The following is a 22,718-nucleotide window of genomic DNA, read 5'->3' as shown; positions in this document are numbered from 1 at the left end:
CTAGCATATAATCACCTACCCCAAATAGGGGATTTTTATTAAAAGATTCAGAGTAAGAAATAAAAGACTAAATAAGGCCTTGAATAGCTTTATTGAAATCTGTATAAATAAACATGCACATTTCAAATGTAAACTCAAGTGAACTCAAGTGCAGACAAAATTTTAACCTCTGTCATGCAGGAGGTTAGTTTACATTAAAAAAGAAAAAAAAAAAAGAAAGAAAAGAAAAAAGAAAAAAAGAAAAAAAAAAGGAAAAACCCAAAGCAGCTTTAAAAATACCAGGATGAAAAACCAGCTTTAATATCAAGGTATAAAGCAAAGCCATGATCAACATACCTCATTTATCCTGGTCAAATGCATTTTTCTTTTACTTTTAAATGCTAACATAAATAAATAATTTACCAAAATGTGCACTCACAGAGTGAACTTTTATTTACAATACACAATTTATAATCTATTGTATTTGATTAGTTCAAGTGAAGAACATCATACTTTTTGCTTTAATAAGAGTGGGACACAAAGCAATTGCTCAGGTAGTCGATATGTGAAATGTGCCCCAGCATTTAGAGTTTCTATTAAAGGCAGTATTGTATGCCAATTGACAATACATTCTTTCAACTAGATCAAAGGGAAAAAGCAGCAAATGAAAAATGTTTCCAATGTTCACACATATTTTTGGCATCCTGGATCCTTGAATGTGGTGAAGGAAAGTAAAATTCAAGATTTGTATGCTTTATATACTGTACAGGTTCTGACTCTGGAACATGCAAATGCCAATTCTCTTGTAACAAGTTACCTTCTGAGAAAAGCTGTAAGGCTATGGTGAATTCCATCAGGAACACACAGAGAAAGTTAACAGACCTACCTTTAAAGCCAATTGTCCATTAATGATTTAAAGGCCAGTATATGAAAAAAATTTCTCATCAAAGCCTGATGTAATTATTACTATGGATACAGAATACTATTTTTGTCTTTACATTACATATTTAGGAGAGCTAAAAGTTGCCAAATTACCAAAAAATGGGGTAGAGAAAAAAACAGACAGCAAAAATTTTAATTTTGGACCAATACCAGATTAAAGATATGCATTTTAAAGTAAGTTAAAAATAACCTGAATGTCTAAGGAACAGATCCCAATAGCAGTAAAAATACTTACATGTAACTGAAAAGTGACTTTAGATGAAATGTGAAATCTAGAACCTGTTTTCCACAGTAGCAGTTAAGAGGAACATAATATTCTGGGTTTTTAAAAAATGATACTATAAAGGGAAATAACTTTTTCAAGACTGTTTCCTGTATCATGATTTCATTTTATAATAGGCCCACACTGATTACCAGGTAAAGATTTGAAAATTTGGTTTTCCAAGACTACTACTGCAGTATTTATGCCACATTGATACTGCAGCTAAATATCATAGTAGTGTATGTGGCAGCCTAATGCACATGAACTAGATTATCCAAAAACTAAGTTCAGCCATAGTTTTCTTGCAGTATTATTAGAGCAAAATAAATGACCAACATCCACAAATTTAACATTTGTCATCAATTAACTCACATCCAAAAATTAAAGAAAACATAATTCATCAAAACAGCAGCAAACTTAAAAGGGATTTATTTGTGATTTCCTATATATATTTAGCTTGTAAATACAAGACTGTAAATGTATTAAGAGACAATTTCTGTTAAAGTTTTCATTGTATTTCACTTCAAGTACTGCACAAGTTAAAATCTGATAAAGGATTTACATTCGGTTATCTGAAACTCCCCATCTCAGACTTTGTTTAATGTGGTGGGTGACTTCATCATTTCAATAGATACCACCAGCAGGAAAGTCTCTCTTTTATGGCTTCTAGGACTTTCATTAGTTAGTGTGCATACAGTTTTCATTTTCTATATCATTGTCATTATCATTGCTATCTTCATCACTTTCTAATGGGATGCCTGTGGCAGCTGAAGCACCTTTAGTTTCTCGGTCAAGAGGGAAAAAGCCAGTTCCACTGAAAGTGTCTTGTCTCTGGTAGAAGAGTACGTATGCTGCTTTGGACTGTTAAACAAAGAATGTTAAAATGGTTATGATTCTTAAAGATAACATTAAATACAGGATGAATTTTTAGCTGGTAAGTGATTTTTGTGACAAGGCATAAATCATAAAAAAAAAAAAAACCACACCTGGTCAACTGAAGGTTACTAAAACTGATTAAATATAAGATCACTTCTATATAGAAGGAAGAATGGTCACTGGATTTACCATTCTTATTTTAAGTTAGCTGGACAGACAAAGGCAACTATATCACTAATTAACCTAGTTACTCTAACATGAAATAGAATTCTATGCCCTCTTTTCTCCTATCTCTAAGGAAACAGTTACGCTTCTTTCTAACACTAATAACTTCATTTTATATTTGCTCTAGATTCTAACTTTTCTTACTGTGTTAAGGATAACTGTGCCATCAATCATCACTGTGTATGTTTAATGAGTCCTTAGCTAGTGGACTTCTGAGCACAAATAATACTTAAAAGTCTTTTCCCATCACAAATCCCTCTCCTTTCTACCTCTTCCTCTAGCTGCTATATACCCCCCTTCCTCTTTCTCACAGCCAGGCTGGGAGACTAAGATTCATTCACTCTCATGCACATCCTCAATTCAATGTGAACTAACTGTTGCTGCAACCATTCCAACGAAATGACTTTCACTAGGCTCAAAAACATCCTAAAAGCAAATTAAATGGACACTTTTAGTTCTTTTAGCCAATCTTTCTGTAGCATTTAATGCTTTAGTGCTCCTTTTTGCTGCACTGAAGTATTTTTGACTTCTGTTACACCACTTTTCCTTAGATCTTCCATCTCTATAGTTTCTTCTGACTTTTCTGTAGGCACATTAAATTTTGACCTTAAAAAAAAAAAATCATGTTCTGTGGGCTCTTCCTCAATTTGTATCTTCCCCTGGGGGAATCATTCAAATCTATGGTTTGAATGATTCACCTATGCTACTTAAGAAAGACAATTCAAATTTATAACTTAAACTAGGTCTTGTCCCTGAACTCTAGTCCTATTAGTCCAACCACCTAGTGAAAACTTCCACATGGTTATTACATACAGGTATCTCAAACTTTGCAGCAAATTTTCTTCCTATATTTATTATCTTGTTTTTTTGTGTGTGTGTGTGTGTCTTTTTAGGGCTGCACCCTTGCCATATGGAGGTTCCCAGGCTAGGAGCTGAATTGGAGCTGTGGCCACTGGCCTACACCACAGCCACCGCAATGTGGGATCCAGCCCACATCTGCCACCTACCGCAGTTCAGGGCAATGGCACTGAGTGAGCCCAGGAATCAAACCTGCGTCCTCATGGATACTAGATCAGATTCAAGCTGTAGCTGTGAACTATGCCACAGCTGTAGCAACATCAGATACTTTAACCCACTGTGCTAGTCCAGGGATCAAACCTGCGTCCTGGTGCTGCAGATATGCCACTGATCCCATTGTGCCATAGTGGGCACTCCTATTTATATCTAATCTTAATCAAGTTCTATTATTTCTATTCAGTGAATAGTTCATAAATCCATTCTCCCCTTGTCTAATATACTTATTACCATTTACTTTAAGTTTAAAAGCTCTTTTCCTTTGGAGGCTGAATAATGGCTTTTCTGATTCTTTACTCTGTGGTTTCCAATCTGTCTTCTGAAGTGTTCTCAAGGCATGTTAAGATGCAAATTTAATAATGTTCTATTACTTAAGAACCGTCCAGTGCTTCTTACAGCTTTAAGAAAAGGTCTAAACAATGAAGAATGAAATTTTTCTTGATCTGAGTGCCAAGTTTAGCTCCAGCCTAATTTCTGCTCCATATCTCTAACAGGATTCTTTCCTTTCAGTAATACCAAATTATTTGCTGTTCCCCTAAATGCTATATTCTGTCATGCCTCCTTGCTTTTGTAGGTACTGTTCTCTTTGCTCAGAATACCTTTGCTTCTAGGAGTTCCCGTCGTGGCTCAGTGGTTAACGAATCTGATTAGGAACCATGAGGTTGTAGGTTCGATCCCTGGCCTTGCTCAGTGGGTTAAGGATTCGGTGTTGCCGTGAGCTGTGGTGTAGGTCGCAGACTTGGCTCGGATGCCCCGTTGCTGTGGCTCTGGCGTAGGCTGGCGGCTACAGCTCTGATTTGACCCCTAGCCTGGGAACCTCCATATACCGTGGGAGTGGCCCAAGAAAAGGCAAAATGACCAAAAAAAAAAAAAAACCAAAAACAACCTTTGCTTCTTTTGACTAATTTACCACTATTTGCATTTGCTGACTCAGGTCAAACACTATTTTCTCTATGCAAACTTCCTTGCACTGATCCTGTCTCCTTAAACCTCAAATCAGTTGAGACAGCTACTACCCCCATTCTATAAAGCCAATATATTTAATAGTACTTATATATAATTGTTAATTCACTTCTTTGTCAATTTTATATTATAAGCCTCTTAAAGTCAGAGATAGCTATCTTTGAAAGCAAGAATAGGGCAATGCTGTCTAACAGATTTTGAAAGAGGATGCAGGCAACTTGCAGATGTTTTGTTTGGGAGATTAAAGAGAAGAACAGAATTGAAAAGTGGAGAATAGGATGTGAAAATAGAAGTCTAAATATAAACTGAAAATGTAGTTAACTTGGAATATACACATTTTAAAAATAGTAAGAGTTCAAGTCTCTGTTCTTTGTTATAGCTATAGGGAGATAAGCAACAGTACATAATGTATATATAAAAATATATAAATTTACATATGTATACTAGATGAAAAATATAAAACATCTACAAACAATTCAAAATTATATCTGTTCACCCAATGACTGATTAAAATTATGCCAGTAACTGGACTCAGAAGTTCATTAATTTATTAAGTACAACAATTTAAGTTGAAGACTTTTAAAGCACTATAAATTAAAAAAAAAAACTAGTCTCTTCCCTCAATAAGTATAGAATTTAAATTATGAAATAAAAATAAACAGTCAGTGCCCGCACATCAACAGAAAACCACTGTAAAGGAAATATCATCACATAAGCAAATACTCTTTCTCTGTAATACTGTGATTAATAAGTAAAATTTATAGGAAGTCAAAGTTTATAGAAAAATAAATTCTCATCAAGCAAGCCTTAGCTTTCTTCTTAGAACATATTAGTTATCTGTTCATCAATCAATATCTGATCATAAAAATGTAGAGTAAAACAAATGCCAATATTTTGGCTCCAGCTGTGTTTGATAAACTGATGCAAGTGTGAGTAGATCTAACTTCCTGATTTTTCTACTACTCAGAAAACATCAAAGTGACAAGAACACAGGGTTAATATTTTTTAAAATCTGTTATTTGTTTTATCTAATATAATTTAGAGTTTAAATGTGTTAACTGTCACAAAGAATAAAACTTTACTTTAAAGATCATAGGTATGGTAAGGCCCTTAAAGGGTTTTTTTCTATTTTAGCATTCTGACTAAGTAGTCAACGTCTAGAATGTCTGAGCCTATTTTTCAGGGGAAAATATAACATTTTCATGAGAAAACTCCAGTTTTCATGTTGAAAACTACCAGAAAAAGTATCATATTACAACATCTGCTTCTGCTAACAGGCAAATTTAGAAGACAAATTTCCTCTTAGAGGTAATTTCACATTTCTTTAAATGAGAACAAGTCTTTCAACTCCTAGAGTTGCTGGAATATAGACTACATTGTTCCATGGACCTCCCTTTAAAACAGCAGATCCCTTGATTTTCAGGAATAAAAGACATACATACCACAATCTGGTCTTCGGATGCAGTTGAGACACTACTGTCATCAAAGTAGTACCATTTTCCATCATCTTTATTTTTTGCAAAAGCAGTATCTAATGAAAAAAAAATATAATCGCTCTGTGACTTAAATGATCTGTGGTTTCCTGGGAGAGACCTCTCAAAAATTTAAAACCATCTATATGAGGAATATCTATTAAAATTATATGATCATCTACATGAGGCCTATCTATCATATATTCAACTGATTCCACTGAATAAAGGTTTTTAGAATAATTTCCTACCATCTAGATGCCTACAATACTTTCACATTAAGTTCAATTATGTGACCTTTTTCATCTCAGGAACAAACATAAGTTATTTATTATTTTTAAATTCACTAAATAACAATACTAATGACAATGAATGGTGATTAACATTTATGTAGTGCTTCTTGTGGGCCAGGTACAGTGCTATGCATTTTACATGTGCTATAAAGTATTACTGTTACTATTCTTGAAATTTTAGACATAGGGAAAGTGAAGCATCAAGAGAAGTTGTTTTTTTCTTTTCTTTTCTTTCTTTTTTTTTTTTTTTTAAGAGCTGTACCTGTGGCATATGGAAGTTCCCAGGCTAGGGGCTGAACTGGAGCTGCAGCTGCCGGCCTACACCACAGCTGCAGCAACACAGGATCCGAGCCACGTCTGCAACCTACACCACAGCTCATGGCAATGCCAGACCCTTAACCCACTGAGCAAGGTCAGGGATTGAACCTGTGTCCTCATGGATACCAGTTGTGTTCACTACTGATGAGCTACAATGGGAACTTCCAACAGAAGTTTAATTTGTCCAACAGCACAGCCGTTAGGTAGCAGAATTAGGATTAAAGCTCAGATCTGTTTCTGATTTCAAAGTTGGAATTTTCAACCATGGTTTAAATTTTTTATGACAAATATTTTCCCGACAATACTCTTTGATTGTTCTGTAGTGGTTTTTATACCAGAATCTTTTTCAGTCTGCGTGGAAGTACAGAGCAAGAGAAAGGTAAAAAATGATTGATTAATCTGCACAAATATTAAAGATTTGCTTTATCTTTAAAATAAAAAGCCCCCTTTTCCTATCCCATGCCTTGTATAAACTACCTGGTAACTGTGGAAAAAAGTTTCAAAATGTCCTCAAAACAATTATTTGCTGTCATAGCTTCTAAAAAGTAACACTTCATAGGCTATGTCTTCTAAATAGTTCTACCCCTCTTAAATGAGATTATTGTTCTTCTGGGTGGAACCCATTATGGATTATAAATCTGTAAATCTGAGTCAAGACCACTGCACTTACAAACATAAAGAAACATATTTTCAGACCAGTAAGTCTGTCCACAAAATATAAGAACTAAAAAATAAAGGCACAAAGAGTTTGCAAATTAAATGTTGACATCAAAAGAAAGCTAAACTAACATTTGTAATCCTGATAAAAAGATAAAACAAAAGAATATCGAATTCTGGTAAAAGCAACAACAGAGAAAGAGCTATCTATTTTAAACATAATTGCAACTAATAATGCAAAACAACTAATAAAACTGTTAGGAGAAACAGATAAATCAACATTTTAGTAGAAGTCCTGACAAATTCCTCTCAGAAAAAAGAATCAACATCAAAAATAACCAGAGATAGTAATGATTTGAATACAATTGTTAAGATGAAATGTAATAGAAATATAGAATTTATGTTTGAACTGGGAATACATATGTTTTTCAAGTACACAAACATTTAAGAAACAGACCATGTATTAAGCCACACAGAAGGTTTAATAAACACCTAGGATTAATATAAATAGATAATTCCCCCAATTGTTATGGAATAAAATTAAGAAAAAAAGAGTTTACAAAAACCATGTATTTGAAAAACCATATGATGAAATAATCTTGAAATAATTAGAAAGTCATAAAGGAAACTATAAACACATAGAGAATTGAATTATAATGAATACTACAGTTCAAAATTTATGCAGTAGAAATAAAGGAGTATTTAAAGGTAAATTTATAGCTTTAATTATAGCTTTAAGAGAGAGGAAAAAAGGGAAACCAAAAACTAATAAATATTCAACCCAAAAAGTTGGCAAAAGGGAAACAGAGCAAACTCTAAGTTCAAAAAGAAAAATAAATCAAAGAGAAGAGAAGAAATCAATGAGATAGAATATGTACATGTAAAACAAAAAGAAAATTTTAATAAACTGGAAAGCTAATTCTTTGAAAAGAGAAAAGAATAAGGAACAAAAATATAACACGAATGTTATCAACAACTATTCTCAAATAAATTGGAAAATATACATTTTTAGAAAAATGGAGAATGCCAAAATGTATACACATTGGAAAAAGGAAACTGAATATACTTCAATAATCATGACATAAATAGAAAATTTATGGCTGTAAAGTCTACATAGTTTTAGAGATGAAATTCTACTAGACTTTCATGAATAGTTAATTTCTATGTTATACCAGCTGCTTCAGGAAACAGAAAAAGAGTAAAATATCCTAGCCTGTTTCATTAGGTTACTCTGTAATCTTGATTACAAAGTAAGAACAATATAAAAAGATTATAAGACTATTTCACTTGTGAATTAAATTTTAACAGCCCTAAATAAAATCAGCCAAATTCAAAAAGCATATAAAAAATACTCAAGTATTATTTAACCCAGAATACAATTTCAGTTCAACCAAAAAAAAAAAAAAAACCACCTATCAATTGGAGAGCAAAGACTGGTATAACCATCTTGGACAGCCATCTCAAAGCACTTAAATATTCTATAACTCAGCAGTATTACGTCTGGGTATGCAGCTCAAAGACATTCTCACGTAGGGGACCATAAACAACGATGTTTATTGCTTTTGCAGTGTAGAAAGTTAAAGCCAATTTGGAAATCCACCATGAAATGAGTAGAGAAATAAAAAAAGTAGATATAAGTCATGAGTGGTTAGAAGCAATGGATTTAAACTGACACAAAGTAATACGGAGAAGTCTTTTTTTGGTGGGGAGGAGCACACCTGTGGCATACGGAAGTTCCTGGGACAGGAATTGAACTTGCACCACAGCGGCTGGGCTGTTGCAGTGACAATGCCAGATCCTAGCCTGCTATGCCATAAGAGAACTCCAATATAGAAAAGTCTTAAGTGTCAAGAAAGAAAAGCAAGATCTATAGTAGAGGAACAATCATGTAAATTAACAATGATGCATGATTTATGAGAGAACATACATGTTAGAAAAGGAAGAAGGAGAATGGGGAAGGACAGAAGCCCTGAATGGACCAGTGATGTCCTGTGCTTTGAATGGAGGAGTATGATTAACTCAGTCCTCTACTCTTGATGGGAAGAACAAAAAGGTTCCAAAGCTGACTCATTCATTAATCAATATCTACTGAACAACTACTCTATATAAGAAACATCTCACATTTTCTCTCTAAGAGGTAGTATCTTCAGGAAAAAAGTCTGGAGCTATCAAACATCATGATTGTAGTAAAAAGGTAAACTGTCAACTTACAGTGTCCTCCTCCCATCCCTCCATAGTGGTTGGAAACAGCAATCAAATTATAGCGGCAAGGACCTGCATTTGGGTTAATTAGGAATTCTGACATATCCAAATCACTGTTTAAAAAAGAGATCAAGTTAGATTTATGTTTTCCCTAAATGTAATGAATTCAATTCCTTTCTGTCAGTGTTGTTTGGCTCTCATTGATATATACTCCAATTTATATATATATATATCTCACTAAAGCAATTACTAAGAGTCAAATAACTTCATAAAACAAATAATACAGGTACCCTTGAGCTAAGGATGTTTTGGCAAAAATTTTCTTAGAGGTTGAGAATTTTTAAATTTCTGATTGGTCTTATTCAGACTGATGTTTTCATACTAACATAAAATTTATAAAAGAGGATTTATAATATAAAATTTCTCTCAATATATGAGGAAAAACAGACATCACTATTTACCATCTGGGTTTGATTGTTATTTATTTATGCTTTTTTTTTAGGGCCGAACCTGAGGCATATGGAAGTTTCCAGGCTAGGGGCCCAATAGAAGCTACAGCTGCCGGCCTACACCACAGCCACAGCAATGCAGGATCTGAGCTGCCTCAGCGACCTACACCACAGCTCATGGCAATGCTGGATCCTCGACCCCCTGAGCAAGGCCAGGCATCAGACCCGCATCCTCATGGATACCAGCCGGATTTGTTTCCACTGTGCCACAAAAGGAATTCCTGGGTCCGTTTATTTTTTAAAGTCATTTTCAGAAATGACTTATTTAAGGAAGAATAAAGTCAGTTGAAAAACAACTGTCTTAGAATTTTAAAAAATAATTTAAATATAAATGCACATTTAAATATAACCCCAATATTTATTCTATATAGAATTTTAAAAAATAATTTAAATATAAATGCACATTTAAATATAACCCCAATATTTATTCTATGTTTTCCAGGTTTTGATGATCTAAGTATCCTAAATGGGCCATATTCTCTGAAATGCAACCAACTGTTATAATCTATCATGTATGAAACTGGAACATTTTTCAGCTTATTATTTCTGGTTATTCTTTTGTTTCTATTTAATGAAATAGAAACAGACTCACAGATACACAGAACAAATTGGTCATTTGCCAGAGGGCAAGAAGGTGGAAGGATGGGCAAAACAGGTAAAGGGGATTAAGAGGTACAAACTGCCAGGTATAAAATAAGTAAGTCAAAGGGATTTAAGGGGATAGAACATAAAATACAGTCAATGATATTATAATATCTTGTATGCTATGTAATGTATAAAAATATCAAATCACTATGTGGTATACTTGAAACCAACACAATATGTAAAGTGGACTATATGTAATAATGAAAAAAAAAAAACCCCTGAAATTTGGATGCAATGCTATTTAATGTTTTAAAAAAGCTAGAGGTGTCCAATGTTTATGAAGCACAATCAAAACTTACTTAATAGGAAAATCAACTAAAGTATCCAACTTGTCTCTCATGTATCTACTGTAAGAAAATCGCTTGAGATGTACCACAAGTACTGGAGGCAGGGACCATAAATCCAATTTTTTTGTGGCTTGCTGATGTTCTTTACAGTTTGGACAATACCTAAAAATCAAGAGGAATATTTCAAAGCTTGTTAGAGGTAATGTTAGGTAATGCCTAATATACACCAGACTGACAGGAACTTTTATTATTTTTATCAATACATTTTCCAAATAGATTTAACTTATAAATGAATATGTAAGTACTCAAAGAAATAATGAGGGCTAGATTATTTATATTTTAATATGCTACAAAGACATGGATATACCATGACACTGTGCTGAGGTACAGGTATTAGAAAAATCTCAAAACTTCTGGACTCTGATGGTATTAGTTAACACTACAAACCATACTGCGATCTTCCTAAAAAAAGCTTCTCTTGATATAGTTGCATGGCTAAAAATTCTTGGGGAAAAGTAAGTAAAATTAATTATTCATAGTAAAATGGCTATTATGGAAAACATAGTAACAAGATTAAAGCTTAACATATAATAACACCTTTGATGCATTTTCATTCTCCTTAATAGATCATATAAAGAAATGCTTACTGTTAAAAATATCAACAGGAATTTATCACTTTTTTACTTTGATGTAGCACATACCTCAGTAAAAATTCTTAAAAATAATTAGAAACAATTATTTAATTTTGTCTCTTACCAAGGATCTTCAGCACCTAGCTTTTCTTTTGTTGTAAAAAGCTCAATGCAATCTTTTAATTTCACAAAGGGTTTTTTAGGAGGTTTATATTCCACACTTTCATGTTTTTCAAAATCCTAAAGAGAAGTATTTCTTGAGTTAAGAAAACAAATGAAACAAAACTCATTTTAGTGATACCATATTACTATAAATAGTAATGAAAAACTCCTAAATGTTCTCAAAAAAAAAAATCATAAAGCTTATCTCAGCTGAGATTTTACACCACACTTGTAATAATTCCTGTATAACTCTCCTATACAGACAACCAGAAAGCAGTTTCAAAACAAACCTTTTCTCTGTTAGCATATAACCAATTTTTTTTTTTTTACTGGCCAAACATATTTGGTAGAAGCAAATAAGTATAATAATAAAACTGTGATCAATAAGGGAGAGAAAAAGAAGGAATGAGTGATGACTTACCTCAGCAGCATTTTCATCAAAATATCTTTTTTTCAAATCAGGATCCCAATCCAAAGCAAGAAAAGATCTTTCTAAGGTGGAAAACATATTTTTTCTTTAAAATTTAATATGCCTTAATGTTAAAAATTAATACATTTTAATGTTAAGATATATTCCAGAATTAACAAATAGCAATCTGTTCTACTTGCACAGGTGATCATGGTAAATTGCTGTTTCTAAGCCATTAAAATATTTTAGAATTTAAAAAAAGATACACAAGCATAAGTCCATTTCCATTTAATAAACATAGAAATGGGTTTTCGTATTCTTAGAAATGAAGGCTTTCCATTTAAAAATTTTGATAAGTAAATGTTATATTTCATAACAGTGTTGAATTTCATGTTTTTCACCTAAAAAATAACACGGCTTTGTTCAAGTTTAGTGTTTAAACCATTTTCCACAAATACTTACCATCTAGCCTAAGCTGCCTATCATCAAATCTTATATGCCTGGTATCATCTTTGATGTAGTTGATATCAGTATTGCCTAAGTTGTTGAACTGGAATGTAAACAATCGCTTTTTGTGTCCCGTTAGTTGACCTTTGCAAGTTTCCTCTGTACATAATCCATTTTCAGAATCATTATCTCCTCCAACTGAATCTTCAGACTGACTGTTTTCATTCTCAGAGGGAAGTTCTTGATCCTGGCTGGATTCATCATCTGGCTCATCTGTTTCCATTTCACCTAATATTAGATATTAGAAGTCTTTAAATACACCCAATGATACATTTAAAACTTATTTATTTACTGTTTTCTTTTTAGGGCTGCTCCTGTGGCATATGGAAGTTCCTAGGCTAGGGGTCGAATTAGAGCTGCAGCTGCAGGCCTATAACACAGCCACAGCAACACCAGATCCCAGCTGCATCTGTAATCTATGCTGCTGCTTGCAGCAACTCCAGATCCTTTAACCCACTGAGCAAGGCCAGGGATCAAATCTGCATCCTTATGGGATACTAGGCTGGTTCTTAGCCCACTGAGCCACAATGGGAACTCACTATCTATAACTTTTTAATGCTAACATCATTTTCCCCAGGTTTGTAAATATTGTTTAGTTCCTTAATCCCTATCCTCTTAATTTTTCTCTGCAGCAATATCCCAAGTGAAACATTTTTATAATTTAACTGGGAAGTCTTACTTGGTGAACCTTCCTCATGGATTCCATTTGGGCCATTCCCGTTAATATTTTGGTCCTTACAGCAGTGTAGGGATCCTTCAGTTTCTTCTGTTTCAGTAGATATTTTGACATATCGGCTTAAATAAAATCAGAAATCAAATAAGGTCAGTTCTATAAAGGTAAAAACTTTTTAAAACGTTTACCATTTTTTCAATAAAACCAAACTTTTAAATGCAATTAACAGTGGTCATTTAGTGGATTCAAAGGTAAAATTCAAATTCAAGATATTGTACTATAAGTACAAGTGACTAATCATTTGGTTTGGTTGCCTTTATAAAAATAAGTTAATTTGTTACTTCTAGGGTTTTAACATCTTTCTTTTATATGTTAAAAGTTGTGACAAATTGTTTCTCAATATAAAATTATTTTATAAAGATTCTCATTTAGATGATATATATTACTGCCAAGATCACACATAGTTTATAATGTGATATATACTTATAGGTTATGAAACTATAATGATTAAAATAGGTATGTGACAAAGAATGCTAAATATGTCAGCTATAAAGGATAAAAGAAAGGGAGCAAATGGCATTCTTGATTACACTGTCATTCAAATCAAGGTTTTAAGACAAAAAGGGGTTGTCCTACAAAAGGATCAACTGTCAAAGTTTATCCTTTTAAATAAAACTATTTGTAAGAGTTCTTCATATTAGTACGAGCAGTGTGTATGAAGAAATCAAGCATCTAACATTTGTTATAATTTCAGAGTGCATACGTGATAAATTCCTATTTTCTTCCAACTGTAAACTTGTGGTATAAAAAGCTAAAAGAATTCATGCTTCCTGGGTGTGGAATTACCTCAGTAATGTGTTTTTCATGATCAAGAAATGAATCAGACTGTAATTTGATTTCTTTCATTGTTACCTGTCTAAACAGTGTTGAGATAATATAGACAACTAATGACATTCTGAGAGTACCTTGCATGTTTACTTTTATTAGCTATTTAATATTTTATTTTGTAAATGAGAACTGTTTGGCACTTACCACATTCTCACAAGCAGAAGATTATAGAGTTTATCTTCAGTATTGTTTCGTGGTACAGCCATAAGAAAAGGCTGACCAAAAAGTGAGGAACCAGTATGGTGGGTATAACTTGAGTGTCTAAATTTTTCTCTCAGGCAAACAGGAATAATCACATGCTCTGTATCTTCTGTCCTATTGATGTTAATTTCAAACCTACAAGGATAAAACTGACTATAACTCTGAAAATTTTATGATATTTCTTTTAAATTTTTTCTCAAGTAATATTTTCCACAATAAATTTCATACTTACACATAAATATCATCCCGTTCCATAATACTACTAAGGTTTTCATCCATAGCAAATATTCTGTGAAATCTATGATTGTATATATCAGTAACTATCATCTAAAAGAAAATAAATTTCTATTAAGCTGGTTTTACAATACTGAAAAACTAAACTCCAACTCACATACTTTAAATCCCAAAACACCCTACCTTATCTGCAGGTACTCCTGAAAGAGTAGACAACGCTGTACAAAGATCAAGTATGTTTCCAATTTTGGGGACAACCACTTTGTACTAAAAAACAAAAAATTATAACAAATGTTTTACTTTGGAAAAAATATTCACTAGGTAAGACTAACCTTCTGGTTGCTACAGTTGGCATCTGGCTCACACTGTCCATCTCCAATCTTGTCATCATTCTGGGTAATGAAGTCCATGTGGATGATTTATCTTAGCCTTATTGTTTCTTGACACCTCAATTCAAAGACCTACATTTGCACTCAACTGTAGTTCACTTCTCAGGCCTTGTCATCCCCTGCTCCCCTCCTGATATCATTTTTAAACTCTTAACTGTGTAACCACTACTTATTTTTCCTAGAAACTCATGCTTTCCTATTCTTGGCCTGCACTGAGATATCTAGTCCTTTTATTAAAAGACTGAACTTTCCCCTAGCTTACTAGTTCCCTACCATCTCCATGGCCTTCCATCCAGACTTGATGTGATTCATCACTTCAACTATTCTACCGTAAATCTTAAACTACTTTGTCAATAGTTTTATTCTTGCTATACTTTTAGAGTTGTTCAGATATGCTAAACTGCCCAACTTTAGAGGTTAGTGTGCTACAAATTCATAGTGCCCAGTATCAACTGATTCTTCAACACTAGCCAGAAATTCTTCTGTGTATCCTTTATTTGCTTATTCTCCTCTATTTCATGATAACTATTTAAAATCTTCACCACTCCTTAGGCTTCCTATTTCACCACTTCTCCCCTCACTATGTGCAGAATACCTATTTCACTGAGGAAATAAGTGGCTACTGGATAGGAAAATCTCTAATTTCCTGTTCCCCCTACAAACTTGAGTCTGAAAGGTTTCTTTCTCTGTCTCCTCCTACATATGGAAAGAGAATCAGGGGTTATTCCTTCCATTCAAAGCTAACCCTGGCATCTGAACTCTGAATCCTATCCTTTTTGGCCTCCTCTAGAACATAAACCCAGCAATCATCCTTTATTTCATTTTATCTTGACTCTTTTATAAATATTGAAATGCATACAAGTCTGAAAAAACAAAACAGTCTCTCATTGCTTTCTTATAATTCTCCTCTAATTATCTCCCTTTCTCTTAGGCTTTATAAATAACCTTGTTAATGTTTACACTGACTTCTGGTAACTTCTTCACTTCCCATTCACTTATTAATCCACTGCTGGATTTTGTCTTAACTTCTTTATTTAACTTGCTACCAAAGCTGTCAATACTGTCATTTAACCAAATCTTCATCAGTCCTTATTTTACTGACCTCTCTGTAGCCTGACTGCTGACCACTTCTTCCTTTAAAAATTTTCTTTCCCTATAGCACTACTACTACTTATTCTTTTCTAATGCCCTGGTCATACCTTCTTTTGAGGAAATAACTGACCCTCTAGTGTTGTCCTTCAGAGTTTTATCCTTAGCCTTCTTGATTATATATGCTCTTAGACTAGGTGACTATTCTGGTTTGCTTTGGATAGTCCTGGATTAGCCTGCTATCCTGGCATAACTATTAATAAAGGCCCTACTTATTTTTTTAAAAAAGTTCTGGTCTATATGATACATTAAAGGATCACCCTAGCCTTAGGTGATCTCATTCTTCTAAGACATCCTTTTAGGGCAGATCTCTCTTCTCTAGCCTACATAGATAAAGTCAATCAATGCCTACTATATTGCTCCTAAATTTTCCTCATGAATCTCAACATGTCCATACGCAACAGAGATTTGGGTCATTTTAGGTCAACATATCAATAACTAAAACAGGTTTCTTCCTATATATTCCATTAAAACAAACAGTTCCACTCTCTCCTGTTTTCCAGTTGAATGAACTGAATACTCTTAAACATGTTCAACTCCTACATTCAACTGGTTCTTCTATCTAACTGCCATCCTGACACATACCTTAAAAGTCCCCTGTCATTTGTCAGTGCAAAAGCTTCCTACCTGGTCTTAGTACTTCTGATTTAGGCATTTCTAATCCAATCTTTACACTAGCCAGAGTATTCTTTCTAAAATAAAAATCTGACAATATAATCTCTTTACTTAATAACCTTACATGGTTCCCTCATTCTTTAGGATGAAGTCCAAACTTCCTATCTTAGCATTAAGGTTCTTTGTGATCTAGCTTCTGCCTACCGTATTATTTACTTGTAGTTTCCATAAGCAGACCATGTTCTCTTTTGCCTCAGCCCTCTCTTGATCTAGGTTGTTTTATTCCCAACCTTCACGTGCTTAAAACCTAATGATCCTGAGTTTCTGTTGTCGCTCAGTGGTAATGAACCAATGAAGGATGTGGGTTCAATCCCTGGCTTCACTCAATGGGTTAAGGATCTGGAGTTGCTGTGAGCTGTGGTGTGGGTTGCAGATGCAGCTTGGATCCTGCGCTGCTGTGTCTGTGGTGTAGGCTGGAAGCTGCAGTTCTAATTCGACCCCTAGCCTGGGAACGTTCATATGCTGTGGGTGTGGCCGTAAAAGACCCCCCCTCCCCCCAAAATAACCCTAGTCATCCTTCAGGATTTAACACAGGTGTCATCACTGGTTTGAGGTTATTCCTTCTGTATGCTCCTATAGCACCGTCAGAGCACTTTTCACACCATATAAGCTTCTTGAGAACAAGGACTAGGAACACCTTTGTAATTCAAGCACCTTGCAGAGTATGTGAGTCCAATTCCTAACACATGTTTCAGTTCAACTACTAATAAACTTCTATGATTTAAATCAACTTCAGTGACAGGAAAACTCACCAAGTAGGCTAACCTAGTTAACTTCCTTTTCCTTTTGAGCTGGTTAAAGCATAGTGTTAATGAGGTGATTATTTTGGATTTGAGTTGTTACAGCCTCCAAGTGGAAAAAAAAAATCCAATTTCCTATGCTGACCATGGTTCTACTATCCATACATTTTTATTGCTGGTCACCAAAATAGAAGTAAATTAAAGAAATCCACATTGCTGGAAAAATAAATTAAAACCCAAATTACGGGAGAATAACACAAACCTTATGGGCTAATGTGTAAGTTGAATTCAATCTGCCTCTATATAATACAGACTATATTACTGGCATGGGAAAGCACTATTTTTGGCAAATGAGTGTAGAGAGACAGTACATTAATTTTTAGGTTTTTTACTCATTTTTTAAATACTCCTCTTATTTCCTTATACTCATTGGCATATATTTGTAAAGTTACAAACTAGAGAGGTAAGGGTGTAGTTTAATATTGCTATATTTTCTCTCCTTTAAAAAGAATGTTAACAATCCTATACTTACAAACAAGTGAATAAGTGAATAAAGGATGTAATTTTAGAAGTATGTTCATATATTCCCTTGGCCAAAAATAAAAGCAGGTATTTATTAACCTTGCTCATAGATAAGGCAAGTGCCAGGTCTCTCTTGCTCTCTATAATATCTTCAGCACTACGGGATCAAATACTGACAGGAGGGTAGCAGATTTAATGAGTTCATGAAGGGGACATATTAAACAGACAGCAAAAGCAGTGGGTGAAATCTGCATAACTGGGTACATGACCAGTCTCTACTACACTTATTACTTTGAATGAAAGGACTATATTTTTTATTAATTCCTCATATTCTGGGTAAACTCAAACACTTGATGGTAAACTCAAATATTTCCATTAAATAAATGGTAAGATCATAATTTTGTCCAAAGCATATACCTTTTATGTAGATTTTATGAATAATGCTATGGACTGAATTGTCTTCTCAAAATTCTTATGTGAAGTCTTAATCAATGTGATGATATCTGGAGCCGGGGCCTTTGAGAGAGAGTTTAATGAGATCATGAAATTCACATTGCTGGAAAAATAAATTAAAAACCAAATGGGGCCCTCATGATGGGATCAGGACCCTTCTAAGAAGAGACAACAGAGAGCTTGTACTCAACACTCTCTCTCCCCCTCTCTGCTGTCTGAGGACACAGTAAGGAGGAGGCCATCTGTAAATGAAGGAAGAGAGTCTGTACTAGAAACCACCACACTGGCATTCTGATCTTAGATTTCCAGCCTCTAGAACAGGAAGAAAACAGATTTCTGTTGTTTAAGTCACTCAGTCTATGGCATTTTGTTACACCAGTCTGTGCAGAATAAAGCAACTAATACACTCTAACAAACTGCGCTTCTATTTAGAACCTTCAACTAGGACCTTTAGTAAACAATCTTCTAAAGCAGGAGCCATGTCTACTTTGTTTACCAGAGCTTTATACTCAGTAGGTGCCTAATACATATTGAATGAACAAAATTTCTAAACACTTCTAAGTCCTGAGGGTTGGACAAAGATTTACGAAGTTTTCAAATTCTTTGAAATCTTCAAAGAATTCATGGTCTAGGGGAGAAAAGTTAAAGTAAACCAAAGGTCATAATAAAACCTGGTAAGTGTTATAATAGAATTTAGGGGAAAAGAAGGTAGATAAGAAATACTTTTACTAGGGTGGGTCAAGTGTCAAAAAGGACTGATTGATTAATAAAGGGAGAGACTAGTGTTTTGCTCCCTAAAATGTAAAATAATCCAATTATGACCCTAAGCAATGGAATCAGGCAGACAACTGATACTCTCAACAGTTAAAAGGTAAGAACGTTGGTGAAACAAGTCCCCCCCCCCCTTCTTTAAATAGCCACAGCTACTGCATTATGGAAGTTCCCAGGCTAGGGACTGAATTGGAGTTGCAGCTGGGCCTACACTACAGACACAGCAACACTGGATCAGAGTCACAGCTGTGACCTAAACTGCAGCTTGCAGCAATGCTGGATCCTTAACCTACTGAGGGAGGCCAGGGATTGAATCTGCATCCTCAAAGAGACAGTGTTGGGTCCTTAACCTGCTGAGCCACAAGGGGAATTCCTGAAGCAAGTATTTTTAGTATAACTAAATTTATGTTTCTCTTTCACATTCTTTAGATGCCTAAAAATTACAGGTATTTAAATATTACCATTATCTTATCATATCATGAATCAAAATGTACAGTCCTATTTTCACTTCCATAGCCACTAGGAAAAAAAGAAATTCAAGTTGGGAAATAGGGAAAATAACACTACATTATTAATCTTTGTAAGCTAATATTCATACCAACATTGTTAAGTCAGACCACTCTCATTTTTCTTTGATAAGAAAAAGCCTTTGAGAAATTTTTTTCTACATGACAAATAATGATACTCTGCACACTGCTCACCCTTTCAAGATCCTGAAAAGTTGTACTGATTTCCAAAGTATTTATCTTATAAAAATCTTATGCAAAAAAGCTTAGTTTTATCTAATTGTGTTTGAGGCATAAGGACTCATCACAAATTTTTCATAAAAATAACAAATGCCAAGAAAATAATCATTTCTTGGAGTTCCCGTCGTGGCGCAGTGGTAAACGAATCTGACTAGGAACCATGAGGTTGTGGGTTCGATCCCTGGCCTTGCTCAGTGGGTTAAGGATCTGGCGTCGCTGTGAGCTGTGGTGTAGATGCAGCTCAGATCCCGCATTGCTGTGGCTCTGGCGTAGGCTGGTGGCTACAGCTCCAATTCGACCCCTAGCCTGGGAACCTCCATATGCCATGGGAAGCGGCCCTAGAAAAGGCAAAAAAAAAAAAAGAAACAAAAGAAAATAATCATTTCTTACCTGCATAGGTTTGGTAAGTGGATCCATTCTAACTAAATAAACTTCCAAGGTACGTTCTTTTTTCATGGGCAATGGAAGTGTCAGGTAACAAAAAGGATCAAATGTTACTGAAATCTTAGCACATTCAGGACAAACTAAAGTTGATTTAAAAAGGCCATGAAATATATCTACAATGATAGAATCATTTCTTTTTAAATGGTTTTCCCAGGCTTCTTCAGCAACTACCTATAAAGAAAACAGACACATATTACACAGAGGTATCACATTATTATATCAATGGTGACAATAATATGGTTAAATTTACCTTATCTGGCCTTCCATCAGCATCTTTTAATTGTATATATGGTTTTTTCCTAATTCTATTCAAATCCTCATGCAGTCCATCTAATAGGAAAGCTAATAGTTCTTGACAGTCCTGCTGCTGGTATCCAGAGAACTGAGGTGCAAAACGTCCTACCTGAGTCTGTAAGAAAAACAAAACCATAAAATCAGTTCCAGGGACAAGACTGACTACAAAAATATACACCTGACTTTCATTTATAGATTTCATGTTTGTGAATTCAGCTACTTGCTAAAATTTTACTTATAACTCTCAAATCAACTTGTGGCATTTCTGCAGTCATTTACAGATATGATGATTACATATGGATAAATACATGTAAATAATTGCATACCTAAAAGCATTTTAAAAATGATAAATAGAAAAGAACAGTTGACCTGAGGAGAAAACAAGGAGAAAACACAGTACAGTTTTGTACTAAGGATTGGGAAACACTAAACACTATTAAAATTCCGTAATGTTTTTGAGTCACTGGAAAAAAAAGACAATGCTCTCATTTAGTTTCTGTGTGCAAAGAGAAGATAATCTCATAGAGATAAAAGGAATATCAATGTTCATATATATTTTCCTAGTCTTTACAGCACTGTGTTTTTTTTGTATTTTTAAATTATAGTTGATTTATAATGTTGTGCCAATTTCTGCTGTACAGCAAAGTGACCCCGTCATATACATACATTCTTTTTCACTTTCTTGATGTGAAAGAACAATGTCAAATAACAAGAACCTACTTGGAGTTCTCATTGTGGCTCCAGTTAAGAACCCAACTAGTGTCTGTGAGGATGCAGGTTTGATTCCTGGCTTCACTCAGTGGGTTAAGGATCCAGTCCAGGGCTGCCAATGTAGGTTGTAGACATAGCCAGGATCTGGCATTGCTGTGGCTGTGGTGTAGGCCGGCATCTGCAGCTCTGATTCAACCCCTAGCCTGGGAACTTCCATATGCTGCAAATATGGCCCTAAAAAGAAAGGAGGGGAAAAAAAAAAAAAAAGAACCTATTTACACCTAATTTTAAAACAGAACATCTTGCAAACTGAAACTAACTGGAATCATGGGTAATGGTTAAGAAATGATTTGTCTGAACTAGTCTGTCCAAGGCTTAGAAAGTTAAGGAAGATAAGCACAGGAGTTTTTTTGACTTGTTTTTGTTTTTTGAAGAACTAGTATAATGTTAATAAAATGTTGCCTAGTAGATGCCCTATATGAACATCATTTAAGTTGTATTAAAAAATGGCTGAAAACCACTTATTCTCCTCAAAAGTTTAAAATTTTTCATAAATCTTATCTATATAATTAAAAGTTTTTTTAACAATATAAAACTATATTTCAGTTCAATTTTATCTGAATGACAAAATAATTACTTGAAATTTTATTGATTCTAAGAAATAACCACTTCACAAGAATAATCTTAAAGGTTTAAGAATTATATTGAAAATACATTTAATATTTGTGCTTAAATGAAGAGTAGTTTCATTTCAATAATTTTCAAACTTACAATGACTCTCAAAATAAATTTAGTTCTTAGAGTTTAATGACATGCTGAAATTCAGTCTCTGCATTTGTATAAAATAAAATAACCTGTAAATGTTCACTGCTGTCTTTCTATCGTCATTCTGAACCATACCAGTGTTTCTCAACCTTTTTCCACAATTTCATTTACTATCCCCCACAACTCTTCCTGGACATTTAATCATCTATTTCAAGCCCCACTCTGAAAATCTAATACCAGATACGCCGTTTATCTATTTATGTGTCATGTCCCTTTAGGGGGTCACAAACCACTGTAACAGCTATGATTTTTTTTGCCCCTTTCCCAAATATTTTGTCCTCTTGAGGGTGAGACAGGCCTTGTTGAAAATGTGTTTATGATACTTACCTTAAAGGCCCTTGGTGTAACGTAGCTAAATTTTCCAGACCACATTTGCTTGATCAATTCGGCGTAAGATTTAGCTATTTCACCTCTCATTCCTAAGGGATTGTCAAAATTCAGCTCTTCTTGATACTTATCATTCAGGAAATATTCGGTAAGTGGTGGTGTATTGCTCAAACACTGCAAAGAATAAATATATTTTCAAGTAAAAGAAACCACACATGTTAAACATGTTTAAATGAAGAAACTAACAAAGTGATTTGCCATAATA

At 34.1% G+C, this 22,718-nt stretch overlaps 1 protein-coding gene across 6 annotated transcripts in view; it reads right to left on the bottom strand.

Moving 5' to 3' along the window:
• Nucleotides 1–1,595: 1,595 nt before the first annotated feature.
• Nucleotides 1,596–22,718, bottom strand: part of USP15 (ubiquitin specific peptidase 15) — a 117,003-nt gene continuing 95,880 nt past the window's right edge. For 5 of the 6 annotated variants that reach the window (XM_047787096.1, XM_047787097.1, XM_047787098.1 and 2 more), the window contains 14 exons: nucleotides 22,454–22,627; nucleotides 20,547–20,705; nucleotides 20,243–20,467; nucleotides 14,591–14,674; nucleotides 14,406–14,500; nucleotides 14,117–14,308; nucleotides 13,091–13,206; nucleotides 12,367–12,639; nucleotides 11,917–11,987; nucleotides 11,458–11,573; nucleotides 10,714–10,863; nucleotides 9,270–9,373; nucleotides 5,764–5,852; nucleotides 1,596–2,044 (listed from right to left, as the gene is read on the bottom strand). In XM_047787096.1, coding sequence (XP_047643052.1) covers nucleotides 1,862–2,044; nucleotides 5,764–5,852; nucleotides 9,270–9,373; nucleotides 10,714–10,863; nucleotides 11,458–11,573; nucleotides 11,917–11,987; nucleotides 12,367–12,639; nucleotides 13,091–13,206; nucleotides 14,117–14,308; nucleotides 14,406–14,500; nucleotides 14,591–14,674; nucleotides 20,243–20,467; nucleotides 20,547–20,705; nucleotides 22,454–22,627 — 2,031 coding nt within the window. In that variant the 3' untranslated portion in view covers nucleotides 1,596–1,861. Of the gene's footprint in view, nucleotides 2,045–5,763; nucleotides 5,853–9,269; nucleotides 9,374–10,713; nucleotides 10,864–11,457; nucleotides 11,574–11,916; nucleotides 11,988–12,366; nucleotides 12,640–13,090; nucleotides 13,207–14,116; nucleotides 14,309–14,405; nucleotides 14,501–14,590; nucleotides 14,675–18,287; nucleotides 18,399–20,242; nucleotides 20,468–20,546; nucleotides 20,706–22,453; nucleotides 22,628–22,718 lie in introns of those variants that run through there. The other variant, XM_047787102.1, reaches the window with a different exon arrangement.

The sequence above is a fragment of the Phacochoerus africanus genome, chromosome 7 (assembly GCF_016906955.1).
Source record: "Phacochoerus africanus isolate WHEZ1 chromosome 7, ROS_Pafr_v1, whole genome shotgun sequence".
Lineage (NCBI taxonomy): Eukaryota > Metazoa > Chordata > Mammalia > Artiodactyla > Suidae > Phacochoerus > Phacochoerus africanus.
Note: the sequence above shows the minus strand (reverse complement) of the source record. Positions and strands in the feature narration are given on the sequence as shown.